Source organism: Astatotilapia calliptera, chromosome 19 (assembly GCF_964374335.1).
Source record: "Astatotilapia calliptera chromosome 19, fAstCal68.1, whole genome shotgun sequence".
NCBI lineage: Eukaryota > Metazoa > Chordata > Actinopteri > Cichliformes > Cichlidae > Astatotilapia > Astatotilapia calliptera.
The window spans coordinates 9,830,458-9,846,631 of NC_137440.1; the positions used below are offsets into that span (position 1 = coordinate 9,830,458).

General features: G+C 51.4%; 1 protein-coding gene across 1 annotated transcript in view; it reads left to right on the forward strand.

The window, feature by feature from the left end:
* The window catches only part of rin3 (Ras and Rab interactor 3), a 28,052-nt gene that overhangs the window by 10,694 nt on the left and 1,184 nt on the right, over window positions 1-16,174 (forward strand). Inside the window, exons 6-13 of the mRNA XM_080293551.1 lie at window positions 1,692-2,730; window positions 3,945-4,125; window positions 4,220-4,391; window positions 4,559-4,680; window positions 4,861-5,047; window positions 5,332-5,463; window positions 5,547-5,713; window positions 15,123-15,237. Coding sequence (XP_080149677.1) covers window positions 1,692-2,730; window positions 3,945-4,125; window positions 4,220-4,391; window positions 4,559-4,680; window positions 4,861-5,047; window positions 5,332-5,463; window positions 5,547-5,713; window positions 15,123-15,237 — 2,115 coding nt within the window. The remainder of the gene's footprint in view (window positions 1-1,691; window positions 2,731-3,944; window positions 4,126-4,219; window positions 4,392-4,558; window positions 4,681-4,860; window positions 5,048-5,331; window positions 5,464-5,546; window positions 5,714-15,122; window positions 15,238-16,174) is intronic.

The window sequence follows — 16,174 nt, forward strand, 5'->3', positions numbered from 1 at the left end:
CATGTATAATGTAAACAGAATTGGTCATAGCACTGAACCCTGTGGAACTCCATAATTAACCTCAGTGTGTGAAGAGGACTCTCCATTTACATGAACAAATTGGAGTCTATTAGATAGATATGATACAAACCACTGCAGTGCAGTACCTGTAATACCTACAGCATGTTCTAATCGCTCTAATAGGATATTATGGTCGACAGTATCGAACGCTGCACTGAGGTCTAGCAGGACAAGCACAGAGATGAGTCCACTGTCAGAGGCCATAAGACGATCATTTGTAACCTTCACTAAAGCTGTTTCTGTGCTGTGATGAGCTCTGAAACCTGACTGAAACTCTTCAAATAAGTCTGTGAAGGTTCTCAGTCATCCAGGTCATTGTAGTCAAAGGAGCTTGCAAAGAAAAGCGTCTGGACTTCTATAAGTTGCTTGAAGACGTTTCACCTCTCATCCGAGAAGCTTCTTCAGTTCTAAGGTCAAATGGTGGGGAGTCCCAGATTTAAAACCTAGTGGGAGTGACCCCCCACAGAGGGACAAAAGGACCCCCTGATGATCCTCTAATCGCCTGAGCCAAGGTGTGAAACTGGGCGTGGGTCCCAATCAGCCAGAGTTTCGGGTGAGCTCATTGCGAAACCTGGCCCCACCTTATCATGCGAATTCCTGAGGTCAGATGGCCCAGGATGTGAGTGGGCGTTAAGGCGTCTGGGAAGGGATCTCAAAACTGGATTATAGATGGCAGAGAGTTGGTGTCGTAAACCCCCGCCTCTGTTCAAAGATGGTCGCTCACAGTGGACATAGATGCTTCTTTCACTCCTCTTTCAAACCATCTGTCCTCTCTGTCCAAAATGTGAACATTGGCATCCTCGAAAGAGTGACCTTTATCCTTAAGATGCAGATGGACTGCTGAGTCTTGTCCTGTGGAGGTGGCTCTTCTGTGTTGTGCCATGTGCTTGTGAAGTGGCTGTTTGGTCTCTCCAATGTAGAGGTCTGGGCATTCCTCGCTGCACTGTACAGCATACACCACATTGTTAGGTCTCCAATTCAGTAATCCTGGCCTCCAGAGCTGCAAATATGCTGCATTTATTACAAGTATCATTACTGCTAAAGGAGGCCGAGGAGTAACTAAACATCTGACACAATGAGCAAGAAAGTGCAGGAGGGACAGGTGAAGTAGCATTGGTGCTAACGAGTCGGCTATGAGCTAAGCTAAGCTAGCAAGACCCCAAAGACACAGTGAGTGAATACTGTTAATAAAATTAGCAGGTGAATCAAAAGAGAGTGTGCTTTGGATAACGCTCGGCAAACAATCCTCTCACCGCAACCAATCACAGCAGATGGCCCCGCCCCTCCCTGAGCCTGGTTCTGCTGGAGGTTTCTTCCTGTTAAAAGGGAGTTTTTCCTTCAAAGTGCTTGCTCATAGGGGGTCATATGATTGTTGGGTTTTTCTCTGTATGTACTATTGTAGGGTCTGCCTTACAATAATACAGCACCTTGAGGCAACTTGCTGTGATTTGGTGCTGTATAAAAAAATTGTTTTGCATTGTGTTACACAAGAAATAAGTTTTCCTACGCTTTTAATGAAGCTTTTAGATATGCTACACAAAAACACCACTGTGTTGTAACAGGAAGAGGAAGTGATGATAATGATGGTGATGAAATCATGTAAATGGGAGTAACTCTTCTTCGCGTTGCAGATTTCTGGACGTCTGACCTGAACCGGCGAGCTGAGAATCAGGACCTGATGTTGGATCAGACCCACATGTATCTGTACGTGAACTCTGTTCCTGTGGAGGAGCGGCCCAGAGACACGAGCAAAGACCTGAGCCCCTCCTCCTCCACATCCAAACACAACATCAGCACCAATCAGAGCATCACCTCCTCCCTGCACAACGGAGAAGCCTCACAGAAGCCTAGCACGCAGGACAAAGGTCAAACCATAACAAGTTTTGAGCTTAAATATAAGCGCCCCCCACCCCGCCCCCCCAGTCTGGGCTCAGGGGCCGGGATGGGCCTCCTCTTCTCCCCTCCTCCCCCCTCGCCTGAGCCGCTGTCTTCTGCAACTCCTGAAGCTGAGAGAAAAGAGGAAGGAAGGGGAGGAGTAGTGGAGAGAGAAGGGAGGAAGTCAGCGTTGACATCACCTCACCCGTCGAGGCCTCCCGTCCCCCCGCAGGGCCGAGCTGCTCCCCCTCTGCCTCCTGCTCCTCTCTGTCGCACCTCTCCCTCCAGAAAAAGCTCTGAGCGAGAGGCTGGAGAAGGGACAGAGAGAGATAAGGGACAAAATGCTGCAAAGAAAGCCGACAGAGAGGAGGGAGGAGAGCAGGGGGAGAAAAGGAGAAGTAAATCAGGTCTGCTGTTTGAGCAGGACAGCAAGGACCAGCACCAAGCGGCGGCGGAGGAGGAGGAGAAGGAGGGAGAAGGACAAGGCAAGGAGGAGGAGAAGGAGGACAAAGTGAGAGCCAGCCCACCGTGCCCCCCGCCGGGAAAGAAACCGTCCCGCCCAGTACCTCCACCGAGGAGGAAACCCACCTCACCCGACTCACCTGCGTCCCAGCACGTAGGAGCCAATCAGAGCGCTCCAATCAAAGTGCCCCTTCCATCCCCAGCACGGCGGCCGGATGTGTCGCTGTACTCGCCACAGGGGGGCGCTATTCTGGCAACCCAGCCCGACTCCAGCTCCACCAGCAGCACAGAAGAAGACATAGAGCTGAACCAGGAACTGGAGCAAAACCACAGGTACGCCTGAGCCCATCACCTGGGCCTGGCTGCATGCCTCCTACTGGTCACTGATGGAACTGCAACAAAAACAAAAGCATTTTCCCCGCAGACAGCAAACGTTAAAAACAAATCAGTTTCACTCTGTCGTGCATTTTGAGTTTAACCACTAACTGTTCCTCTGGGCCATCATTTACCGCCTCTTTCTCAGACCCCGCCTACATCCACCTGTGCACATGCACAGGTCATGGAGATCAGGAGGTCAGACAGGTGGCTGTGCCAGATGTTGCAAGTTTATGGTTCTGGAAGTTTTGGATCATAAATCTGTTCTCTGTCAAAATAAAACTTTGCTTTTATTGCGCTGGTTTGGTTTAAGCTTAAAGTTCAAAGTCCAAACAGGATGAGAACCACATGCTGCTGTGATTTATTCCACTGCCATGTAGAGTGGGTCTTAAACCGGACAGTAACCAGGCTGTGGCTGATATCAGCACAGCCAGACACCCAGAGGCTAGGCCAGCCGGGTCCATGGACTCGGCTGATAACACCAAGGTCAACTATTATCATCATGCAGTCAAGCTTCAATAGGCCAAAATGAAACTGCAGTCATTTACTATCTGGGTTTTGCACACAGCGCAGCCTCTGCTGACTGCACGGCGGGTGACTGCATGTTTACAGCTAACATCAGGAAGCAGAGGGTCCCAGCGCAGACCCCTGCTGCACACCACATCTGATCAGCGAAGCACAAAAACCTGCAGATACTTCTGAACAGGCTGAAGAACGAGATTAGCAACAAACATCCACCTTAAATGCAGCTGCAGCAGCTACAGATTTACAAGAATGTTGTGATAGAGTGGAGAGATGAGGCTTCCTCAGCTGGTCATCCTGTGGTTTCAGATTTTGTGCAGCTCCTTTCAGACCACAGCAGACTTTACGCGACATTTTTAACACGTTCTGAAACACTTCCGATCCCCCCGACAGATTCATGGTCTCAGGTTCTCAGGCTGCACACCTCTCTGTAAAGCTGACATCATCAAAGCTTCTGAGGTCAGTGTGGAAACCTATAAACACCACTCCTCTGTGCAGGATGTCTCAGTAAGGACTGGAGCTCGTAGTCTGCTGCACCATCATGCTGGTCAAAAGGAAATCGCAGTAAAGTGCAGAAAGTTTGTTCATGCAAGCGTCAGGTGTCGCACAGATACGGTGAGCTCAAACTAAAGGCTTTGCTTTCTTTCCAGCCGCCTGGCAGAGAGTCGCAGCCCCAAAGCAGCCGTCAGACGAACCTCCACCACTGTGATGTTGGACAAAGCCCGCTACCGTTTGTCAACCGTCCTCACCGGGCTCATCAGTCACGAGCGCCGCCTCACGCAGCGCATTGTGGAGCTCGCCAGGGACCCTTTCAGCTACTTTGGCAACTTGGTGAGTGCGCAGAGGCGGAAGCCTTCCACCCAAACCCTCAGCTCAGCCACGCGCCGCCTGGATGCCACGTCATGTGACCAGTCTGTGTGTTTAGGTGAAAGAGCACCGCGCCTTCACCCTGGAGACGATGTCGAGCCACTCGTCCTCCACTGAGATGCTGCAGGAGATCCGACAGATGATGACTCAGCTGAAGAGCTACCTGCTGCAGAGCACGGAGCTGCAGGCCATGCTGGAGCCGCAGCACCAGTACATGCAGGACAAACTCGGTAACTCACAGCTTTTTATTTTTAGACTGCATTATGTGGAGGTCACACGGGGAAGTTTGAGCTCAGTCATTTCCTCGAACATCACACAACGTCATCGTTTCTGTGGTTACGAAGAAATAAACGGTGACGTCAGCCGTTCTACTTTAACTCTGATCTTGTGCCTGCAGAGAGCATTGTGGAAGCTGCTCTGTGTAAGAGTGTCCTGAAGCCCTTGAAGGAGTCCATCTATCAGAGGCTGGAGAAGCTGCACACGGGCAACGGCGGCCTCAAACAGCTGGCCCAGAACCAGGTGGTGCAGCGAGCTGCCTCCATGAAATGAAACCTCAACCGTCACTCTTTTCTTTGAATTTTTAAAGTTTTTCACCTGTTTTTATCCTTCATGCATGCACCTGCAGGCCTGCTGCAGTCCCTGCGCAGCAGCAGGAGCGTCCTCTGCGATGCTGATGGTGTTTGTGTTCTTGTGTGTCAGTCTGTAGTCCTCGGCAGCACCACCACGGCGTTAGGAATTACCACGGCTGTCCCTGAGGCCTCGTCTATGGAGAAGATCAGCATCAAACTAAACAACCTCCATCAGGAGTATTCTCCTCAGAAGAAGATCGAGCAGCTGTTGAAGGCCTGCAAGATCATCTACGACTCCATGTCTATCAGCTGTCCAGGTCAGCATCGCCAGCTGTGCTTTAAGCCCCGCCCCCACATTATTAAACTACATGTACAGGAAAAAGTGCAGATTAATAAATATCTGGAGGTCAGCGTATAGTTATGTACCCTGCGGTTATCGAGCCTCAATCGCTCTGTTTCAAAACTGAGCCTGGTGAGCGAGGCGTGGAGTAACAAACATGCGACTGAGGCGCATCAGTGCGAACCAGCTGTGGAGAGCAGAGTAGCCCCCTGCTGACTGTAAGAATAAAGTGCAGGTTTAGATTTCCCTTTGTCCCTGCAGGGCGGTCCCATGGCGCTGATGATTTCCTGCCTGTGATGATGTACGTCCTGGCCCGGTCCAACCTGTGCGCCCTGCAGCTGGATGTAGAGTACATGATGGAGCTGATGGACCCGTCGCTAACGCTGGGAGAAGGTGCCAACCCACGCCGAAAATACTCACACACACTCATCTGTGTGCTGATCATGTCACTGAAATCACTGAGTGTGTGTGTGCAGGTTCCTATTACCTGACCACCACCTACGGGGCGCTGGAGCACATTAAGACATTTGACCAGCAGAGGTCAGCGACGCGCCAGCTCAGCAGAGAGGTCCAGGACTCGATCCACCGCTGGGAGAGACGGCGCACATTCAACCAGGAGCGCACGTCTCAGGGATCAATACGGGTATACACACACACACAGAGTAATATTTGTTTTAAAAAAAAATACAATTACACAAACTGAAAATTTCAGTTTTAAAAAACTGAAATAAAATAAAATGATAGAGGCTTATCCTTCGTTTTGTTGTTGTTGAATAAGTTAAGTTTCCTGCCTGATGAGACGTTTATGAACTTGACTCTGCTTTCTAAAAGTTCATATTGTAATATTTGCACTGATATCTTAAATCTTGCCTCACAAATACAATATTCATTGAAATCATCTAAAACGAAAAAAACTAAAGTCTTAAACGAAGTAAAAGTAAATAGAATGAAAACAAAAGTGAAAAATCTATAAGAACTCTAATCAAGCAAATACGACTGTGTTTGTGTAATCAGAATACTCAAATAAAACACAGCACGTGACAGCCTATCACTGAGCCAACACACTGAGACAGACAGCCAATCACATTCTTTTTTTTTTTGGCCTGTCCCATTTGGTTCTTTAGCCGTCAGAATTGTTGTCTGAGGACCAACAAGGATACCCAATGGATTTATTTTGCCAAATGGATCATCGTGGCATTGGTCCATTTGATCGACCTTTGTTTTTATTATTTATTTTATTTTATTTTCAGTTGTTACAGACGGGACAGACATGAGTGACAGATAGGAAAAGGAGAAAGAAAGAGGAAGGAAATGAAAAACAGAAGGGGAGAGGGACAGTGAGAAAGGGAAAAAAATAATAATAAAATAAAATAAAATCTCCTGGATCACCCGTTGAGAGAGAAAGAATAGAAAACAAGCAAAAAAACCAAAGCAACATACACTCAACAAAAATATATTTGTTACTGCTCCCATTCCCCATGGGATGGACGTAGAGACCTAAAATTCATTCCACAAATCAGTCCAAATGTGTGGTAGTGGGCACATCTGCTATATTGAGATAATCCATCCCACCTCACAGGTGTGCCACATCAGGATGCTGATCTGACATCATGAGTAGTGCACAGGTGTACCTCAGACTGCCCACAACAAAAGGCCACCCTGGAATGTGCAGTTTTTTGCGCTATTGGGGGTCTGGGGACCCAGAACCGGTCAGTATCTGGTGTGACTACCATTTGCCTCATGCAGTGCAACACATCGTCGCATGGAGTCTATCAGATTGTCAATTGTGGCCTGTGGAATGTTGGTCCACTCCTCTTCAATGGCTGTGCGAGGTTGTTGGATATTCGTGGGAACTGGTACACGCTGTCGTATACGCCGGTCAAGCACATCCCGAACATGCTCAATGGGTGACATGTCCGGTGAGTATGCTGGCCATGCAAGAACTGGGACATTCTCAGCTGCCATCTGCCCTGAACAATGTGAACCATGATTCATCCGTGAAGCGCACACCTCTCCAACGTGCCAGACGCCATCGAATGTGAGCATTTGCCCACACAAGTCTGTTACGGCGACGAGCTGGAGTCAGGTCAAGACCCCGATGAGGACGACGGGCATGCAGTTGAGCGTCCCTGAGACTGTTTCTGACAGTTTGTGCAGAAATTGTTTGGTTGTGCAAACCAATTGTTCCAGCAGCTGTCTGGGTGGCTGGTCTCAGACGATCTTGGAGGTGAACCTGCTGGATGTGGAGATCCTGGGCTGGTGTGGTTACACGAGGTCTGCGGTTGTGAGGCCGGTTGGATGTGCTGCCATATTCTCTGAAACGCCTGTGGAGACGGCTTATGGTTGAGAAATGAACATTCAATGCACCGGCGACAGATCTGGTTGACATTCCTGCTGTCAGCATGCCAATTGCACGCTCCCTCATTGCTTGTGGCATCTGTGGCATTTTGCTGTGAGACAAAACTGCACATTCCAGGGTGGCCTTTTGTTGTGGGCAGTCTGAGGTACACCTGTGCATTACTCATGATGTCAGATCAGCATCCTGATGTGGCACACCTGTGAGGTGGGATGGATTATCTCAATATAGCAGATGTGCCCACTACCACACATTTGGACTGATTAATTCGCATCGCATTAATTTAGCTAAGTGTAAACAGCAGTAAATACTAAATATTCAATGTTGTTGTGCAGCACGCAGGACAGACAGCGCACAATGTGCTTTGAAGTAGCAGCCAAGAAAGGTGTAATTTAAGTCTACGAGCAGTGAACACCCGTGTGCACACCTGTGTGGATCAGCGCTTGTATTCAAATGGTTTCCACATGTAATGGTCTGCAAGAGGATGTAGAGAGCCATAGCCCCGTGCCCCAGGGCATGAAGCAGGCATGGAGGAGATCCAGGCCCCAGACATCCAGAGGCCCCAGACTGCGAGAGCCCAAGGAGGACCACCGGAGGGGCATCCGTGCCACCTTCATGGGAAGGGCTGAGGATCCCCAGACGAGGCGTCACCCAGTAGCCACCGAGCAGAAGCTAGAGGGGGCTGCACCGGCGTGCCCGCCGGCTCTGCCGGCAGCCAGCTGTGCCAGAGTGAACCGAGCCGCAGGCCCAGAGGCCGGAGGCCTGAGGGCCCCCCGCACCCCGGAGGAGGCCTGACCGAGCAACAGGCGCCAGGCCCCGCCAAGTAGCCACCGGGAGTGAGCTGGTACATACCTGAGCGCCCAGCCCCGGACACCAAGAACCACCAATGCACCGACCCCTGAGGGCATCAGTCACCGGCAGGGAGTGTGGTGAGGGGAGATAGGCCTTGGAGGGCCTGGGAGTTCCCAGAGAGGTGGAGTCTAAGACCCGACCTGACATATAGACACAGACAAACAGGCACACACAGACACAAACATGCATTCCCACCCTCATGCACACATATACAAACACTCAGCACTCACCCAACGTAAGGATTGACATAAATGGACATGTACACACAATCACACTCCCCAAACATACTCTATACCCCGGGTCCAGGTACCCTCGCCCCCAGAGGGGGAAACAGCACCCAGACCCAAGAGATGTTACCCTTCCCCCCGAGGTGGAGGCAAGCAGACCGTCCCAGGCTCCGCAGCAGCAGGGAGGCCAATCGGACAGTCAACATCTCCTCCCAGCCACCCCGCCCCGATGGCTAGTAGAGAACGGAGGTGTGTGAAGACCCCATACCTTCCTCCTCCCGCTCAGGTGTAGTGTTGCTGCGTGTTGCTCTGAAGTGCATTTAAAACAAGGGAGAGCATGGTGCTGCTGCTAGAGAGCAGCGGGTGTTAGCACGGCCCCTCCCGAGAACCCTCAATGTCTACATGGATTTAAAATTGAGAGGTGGGCACCGGCACCAGAGGTAGGTTTGAGTACACAGACCGTCCACTGGACGCCGTTAACGTGCCTACCCTCAAGGCCCTATACAGTGGGGCAAAAAAGTATTTAGTCAGCCACCGATTGTGCAAGTTCCCCCACCTAAAATGATGACAGAGGTCATTAATTTGCACCAGAGGTACACTTCAACTGTGAGAGACAGAATGTGAAAAAAAAATCCATGAATTCACATGGTAGGATTTGTAAAGAATTTATTCGTAAATCAGGGTGGAAAATAAGTATTTGGTCAATAACAAAAATACAACTCAATACTTTGTAACATAACCTTTGTTGGCAATAACAGAGGTCAAACGTTTACTATAGGTCTTTACCAGGTTTGCACACACAGTAGCTGGTATTTTGGCCCATTCCTCCATGCAGATCTTCTCGAGAGCAGTGATGTTTTGGGGCTGTCGCCGAGCAACACGGACTTTCAACTCCCGCCACAGATTTTCTATGGGGTTGAGGTCTGGAGACTGGCTAGGCCACTCCAGGACTTTCAAATGCTTCTTACGGAGCCACTCCTTTGTTGCCTGGGCGGTGTGTTTTGGATCATTGCCATGTTGGAAGACCCAGCCTCGTTTCATCTTCAAAGTTCTCACTGATGGAAGGAGGTTTTGGCTCAAAATCTCACGATACATGGCCCCATTCATTCTGTCCTTAACACGGATCAGTCGTCCTGTCCCCTTGGCAGAAAAACAGCCCCATAGCATGATGTTTCCACCCCCATGCTTCACAGTAGGTATGGTGTTCTTGGGATGCAACTCAGTATTCTTCTTCCTCCAAACACGACGAGTTGAGTTTATACCAAAAAGTTCTACTTTGGTTTCATCTGACCACATGACATTCTCCCAATCCTCTGCTGTATCATCCATGTGCTCTCTGGCAAACTTCAGACGGGCCTGGACATGCACTGGCTTCAGCAGCGGAACACGTCTGGCACTGCGGGATTTGATTCCCTGCCGTTGTAGTGTGTTACTGATGGTGACCTTTGTTACTTTGGTCCCAGCTCTCTGCAGGTCATTCACCAGGTCCCCCCGTGTGGTTCTGGGATCTTTGCTCACCGTTCTCATGATCATTTTGACCCCACGGGATGAGATCTTGCGTGGAGCCCCAGATCGAGGGAGATTATCAGTGGTCTTGTATGTCTTCCATTTTCTGATGATTGCTCCCACAGTTGATTTTTTCACACCAAGCTGCTTGCCTATTGTAGATTCACTCTTCCCAGTCTGGTGCAGGTCTACAATACTTTTCCTGGTGTCCTTCGAAAGCTCTTTGGTCTTGGCCATGGCGGAGTTTGGAGTCTGACTGTTTGAGGCTGTGGACAGGTGTCTTTTATTCAGATGATGGGTTCAAACAGGTGCCATTCATACAGGTAACGAGTGGGGGACAGAAAAGCTTCTTACAGAAGACGTTACAGGTCTGTGAGAGCCAGAGATTTTCCTTGTTTGAGGTGACCAAATACTTATTTTCCACCCTGATTTACAAATAAATTCTTTACAAATCCTACCATGTGAATTCATGGATTTTTTTTTCACATTCTGTCTCTCACAGTTGAAGTGTACCTCTGGTGCAAATTACTGACCTCTGTCATCATTTTAAGTGGGGGAACTTGCACAATCGGTGGCTGACTAAATACTTTTTTGCCCCACTGTATATATGTGTGTGTTATGAGAGTGTAAGTAATGTGGATGTCTAAGTTGTGAGATAAAATTGAGGCACAGGTGGCCAGAAGGGGACAGAGGGGGGGGGAATGTCTCCCCTGCACCCTGGTGAGACACCCGCACCCCAAGGCCCTACCTGTGTGGGTGAGTGTGGTGGAGCGGGAAGAGGGAGGTAGCCGGGGATGGGGAGGAAAAGGAGGGAGGGGAGGATGCCCCTTCCTAGGGCCAGCTCCCCCGCTGACCCCAGTAGGCACCCCCTTCCTCTGGTACCCACCAAGGCAAGCCAATCACATTCAGACCTGCTGACTGCATGTCTGTGGACGGTGGGAGGAGCCACATGTGTCCGTCCATCCATCCATCCTCATCCGCTTTGTCCGGGGCCGGGTCGCGGGGGCAGCAGCCTAAGCAAAGAGGCCCAGACCTCCCTCTCCCCATCCACCTCCTCCAGCTTATCCGGGGGAATACCAAGGCGTTCCCAGGCCAGCCGAGAGATATAATCTCTCCAGCGTGTCCTGGGTCTTGCCCCGGGGCCTCCTCCCGGTGGGACATGCCTGGAACACCTCACCCAGGAGGCGCCCAGGGGGCATCCTTGTCAGATGCCCGAACCACCTCAGCTGGCTCCTTTCGATGTGGAGCAGCAGCTGCTCTACTCTGAGCCCCTCCCGGATGGCCGAACTTCTCACCCTATCTCTAAGGGAGAGGCCAGCCACCCTTCGGAGGAAGCTCATTTCTGCCGCTTGTATCCGCGATCTCGTTCTTTCGGTCACTACCCACAGCTCGTGGCCATAGGTGAGGGTAGGGACGTAGACCGGTAAATTGAGAGCTTTGCTTTTACACTCAGCTCCCTCTTCACCACGACGGACCGGTGCAGCGTCCGCATTACTGCAGCTGCAGCCCCAATCCGTCTGTCGATCTCCGGCTCCCTTCTCCCATCACTCGCGAACAAGACCCCGAGATACTTGAACTCCTCCACTTGGGGCAGGAACTCATCCCCGACCCGGAGTGGGCACTCCACCCTTTTCCGGCTGAGAACCATGGCCTCAGATTTGGAGGTGCTGATCCTCATTCCCGCTGCTTCACACTCGGCTGCGAACCGTTCCAGTGCGAGCTGGAGGCCCTCACCCGATGAAGCCAACAGAACCACATCATCCACAAAAATCAGAGATGAGATTCTGAGGCCACCAAAGCGAAAGCCCTCCGCCACTTGGCTGCGCCTAGAAATCCTGTCCATAAAAATTATGAACAGAACCGGTGACAAAGGGCAGCCCTGGCGGAGCCCATCACCCACCGGGAACGAGTCCGACTTATTGCCGGCAATGCGAACCAAGCTCTTGCAACGGTTGTATAGGGATCGAATGGCCCGTAGCAATGGGCCAGACACCCCATATTCCCGCAACACCTCCCACAGGACACCCCGAGGGACACGGTCGAATGCCTTCTCCAAGTCCACAAAAAACATGTAGACTGGTTGGGCAAACTCCCATGCACCCTCAAGTATCCTGGAGAGGATAAAGAGCTGGTCCAGTGTTCCGCGACCAGGACGGAAACCGCATTGTTCCTCCTGTATCCGAGGTTCGACTAACAGACGAACTCTCCGTTCCAGCACCCTGGCATAGACTTTCCCAGGGAGGCTGAGGAGTGTGATCCCCCTGTAGTTGGAACACACCCTCCGGTCCCCTTTCTTAAAGATGGGGACCACCACCCCGGTCTGCCAGTCCACAGGTACTGCCCCTGATCTCCACGCAACATTGCAGAGGCGTGTCAACCAGGACAGCCCTACAACGTCCAGAGCCTTCAGGAACTCGGGGCGGACCTCATCAACACCAGGGGCTCTGCCACCAAGGAGTTGTTTAACTGCCTCAGTGACCTCGCCCCCGGAAATTGGCGGGTCATTCCCCTCATCCCCAGACTCTGCTTCCTCCTCGGAAGACGTGTCAGTGGGATTAAGGAGGTCCTCGAAGTATTCCTTCCACCGCCTGACAATTTTCTCAGTCGACGTCAGCAGCGCTCCGCCAGCACTATACACAGTGCAGGTAGAGCACCGCTTTCCCCTCCTGAGACGTCTGACGGTTTGCCAGAATCTCTTCGAGGCAGTCCGAAAGTCTTTTTCCATGGCCTCTCCGAACTCCTCCCTCCCTCCGAGTTTTTGCTTCAGCCACTGCCCGCTTGGCCTGTCGATACCTGTCGGCTGCCTCCGGAGTCCCACAGGCTAACCAAGCCCGATAGGACTCCTTCTTCAGCCTAGTGGCTCCCTTCACCTCTGGTATCCACCATTTGGTTTGGGGATTACCACCACGGCAGGCACCAACCACCTTGCGGCCGCAGCTCAATGCAGCAGCTTCGGCAATGGAGACGCTGAACATGGTCCATTCGGACTCAATGTCCCCAGTCTCCCTCGGAATGCTGTTGAAGCTCTGCCGGAGGTGTGCGTTGAAGATCTCGCGGACTGGGGCCTCTGCTAGACGTTCCCAGCACACCCTCACTACGCGTTTAGGTGCACCAGGTCTGTCCAGCGTCTTCCCCCGCCACCTGATCCAACTCACCACCAGGTGGTGATCAGTTGACAGCTCAGCCCCTCTCTTTACCCGAGTGTCCAGAACATATTGTCGCAGGTCTGCTGATACGATTACAAAATCGATCATCGACCTACGGCCTAGAGCGTCCTGGTGCCACGTGCACTTATGGACACTCTTATGTTCGAACAGGGTGTTCGTTATGGCCAAACTGTGATTAGCACAGAAGTCCAATAACAGAGCACCGCTCGGGTTCAGATCAGGGAGGCCGTTCCTCCCAATCACGCCCCTCCAGGTCTCGCTGTCGTTACCCACGTGAGCATTGAAGTCTCCCAACAGGACAACAGAGTCTCCAGGTGGAGCACCCTCCAGCACCCCCCCCCCCCCCCCCCAGGGACTCTAAGAAGGCTGGGTACTCTGAACTGCCACTCGGCGCATAAGCGCAGATGACAGTCAGGACCTGTTCCCCGACCCTAAGGCGCAGGGAACAAACCCTCTCGTCCACCGGGAAAAACCCCAACGTACCGGCAGCAAGCCGAGGGGATATTAGGATACCCACCCCAGCCCGCCGCCTCTCACCAAGGGCAACTCCAGACTGAGACAGAGTCCAGCCCCTCTCCAGGAGACTGGTTCCAGAGCCCAAGCCATGTGTAGAGGTGAGCCCGACTATATCTAGCCGGTACCTCTCAACCTCACGCACTAACTCAGGCTCCTTCCCCACCAGGGAGGTGACATTCCATGTCCCTATTGCCAGTCTTGGCAGCCGGGGGTCAGTCCGCCAGGGCCTCCGCTCCTGGCCGCCACCCAGCACACAATGCACCCGACCCCTATGGCGCCTCCTGCGGGTGGTGGGCCTGCGGGAGGATGGGCCCATGTCTCCTCTTCGGGCTGTGCCCGGCCGGGCCCCATGGACTAAGGCCCGGCCACCAGACGCTCGCCCTCGGGCACCCTCCCCGGGCCTGGCTCCAGGGCGAGGCCCCGGTAACCCTATCCCGGGCAGGGTAAACTGTTCCCTCGGTGTCCTTTTCATAAGGGTCTTATGAATCGCTCTTTGTCTGGTCCCTCACCCAGGGCCAATTTGCCATGGGAGACCCTACCAGGGGGCAAAAGCCCCCAGACAACATAGCCCCTGGGATCCCTGTGACACACAAACCCCTCCACCACGATAAGGTAGCGATTCAAGGAGGAGGAGCCACATGTGTGCACAGTAAAAGTCTAAGTGTGAGAATTATTACTGGAAGGTCTTAAACAAGGTTATAAGATTCAACGTCACCTCAAACGGCATCTCGGTGAAATCATTTGTAAAGTAACTAAATTTAGGATTTAGAAACTACGTAAGAAGACAGATGTTCTCCGCTCAAAGCAAAGACGTTGCAGCTGCATGCGAGACTGTAAGAATCTCCAACTGTGGCAGAATCTCTCAGACAGTCGACCGCTGCCTGGTAAAAACACGGCTGTTAGACAAAGGAAAGGGACCCAGCAGGGAACCCTGAGGTACTCCGTGAGTTCTGTAGCTCTAGTCTTGGTCAGTTTGGAGGTTTTAGTGAATCTGTTTGTGGTTTGTGTGGACTGTAATATCTGCTCTGAACTTCTAAACTGTGTTTCTGGCAGACATCCTCCACGTTACAATAATTAAAAAAATATTAATTTTATTATTAAAAAATGAAATTAAAATGTTTTCAAACTGTTAAAAAATCTAAACTTAAACCAGAAAATCCGATGCTGAAGCTAAAATACACTCAGAGTTTAAAATAACCTGAAACTCATTTAGTTAACGGACGTATTTGAGACAAAGCACAGGTGAAGATAACCACATGGCAGGAAGTCAAACTAAAAGTCAAAGTAAAACAGGAAACTCAAAGTAACAGAAGACTCAGGGACACACGCAATGATAAAACCAAAACTGAATCCAGAAACAAATCTCTGTACATTACAAAAAACCGTATGCAGGCGAGTGAGCGCTCAGACCTCTCTGCTTCTCTGCAGGACTTCCTGACGATATGCTGCCCCGAGATCGGAGCCAACCCCAAAACTCTGGGCATCCTCCCCATGACCACCATCCAGCAGCTCTCTGAGCAGTGCGCCGCACGCTTCGAACAAGGTAACCCCACGTCGGCCGTCACGGCGGAGGCAACGCAAAGCAGCTTTCTTCCTCTGGCAGTCAGAATCAGTGAACATCAGCACACATCTGCTCAGATGAAGCTCTTCACACACAGCAGATTGGCTCTCTGGGTTTTCCTGTTGGTGCACTGCCAGCTCTCACCTAAAAAAAGTAAAAGTGTGCGTGTTAGTCCCCATAGGGAAATAGTTCCTCTGCATTTAACCCATTCACCCAGTGAAGCAGTAGGCAGCCACCAGTGCAGCGCCCGGGGAGCAGTGTGTAGGGACGGTACCTTGCTCAGGGGTACCTCAGGGTAGCCGTTCAGTGGAGTCGAACCCCCGACCTTCCAATCATGGGGCCACCACTCTACCTACTGAGCTATCCCTGCCCACCTGGGGTCACCTATCTGCGTCACGGTGGCTGCAGTTAAGTGGAGACAGGCTTGCACCCACGAGGCAACCTGTGCAGTCACCGTGTGATTGACAGGGGGTTACTCAGAGGGAGCTACATGCGTAACCTCCGGGTGACCCCAGGTCACTGCGACTACTTCCAGTTGGAAAAGTGAAAATATTCAAAGCAACCTCTGAACAATCAGTTTTTTCCTGGCAGGTGGCTGCAGCCTTGTTTTTGAGATCGTCTCTTCTTATTGTGTCGTTTTGGTTAACGATAGTTCTAAGATAAAAATCAGAGGCATCGTCCGACCTGCTCGATGTACTCCAGCATCACCTGGAGGTTCATCTTTTTGAAATAAAATATTATCAATCAAGAGAAGAGTAAGAAAATCAAACCAGGCTCCAGACGTCCGGTCCTGATCCATCTCCTCCTATCCCAGCATCCTCCTCTGCATGTCCTTCTTCTGCATCCATGAACCTACTCTGAGGTCTTCCTCTGTTCCATCTTCATCCTCCACCCTCCCTCATCTGCACATGCTCAGACC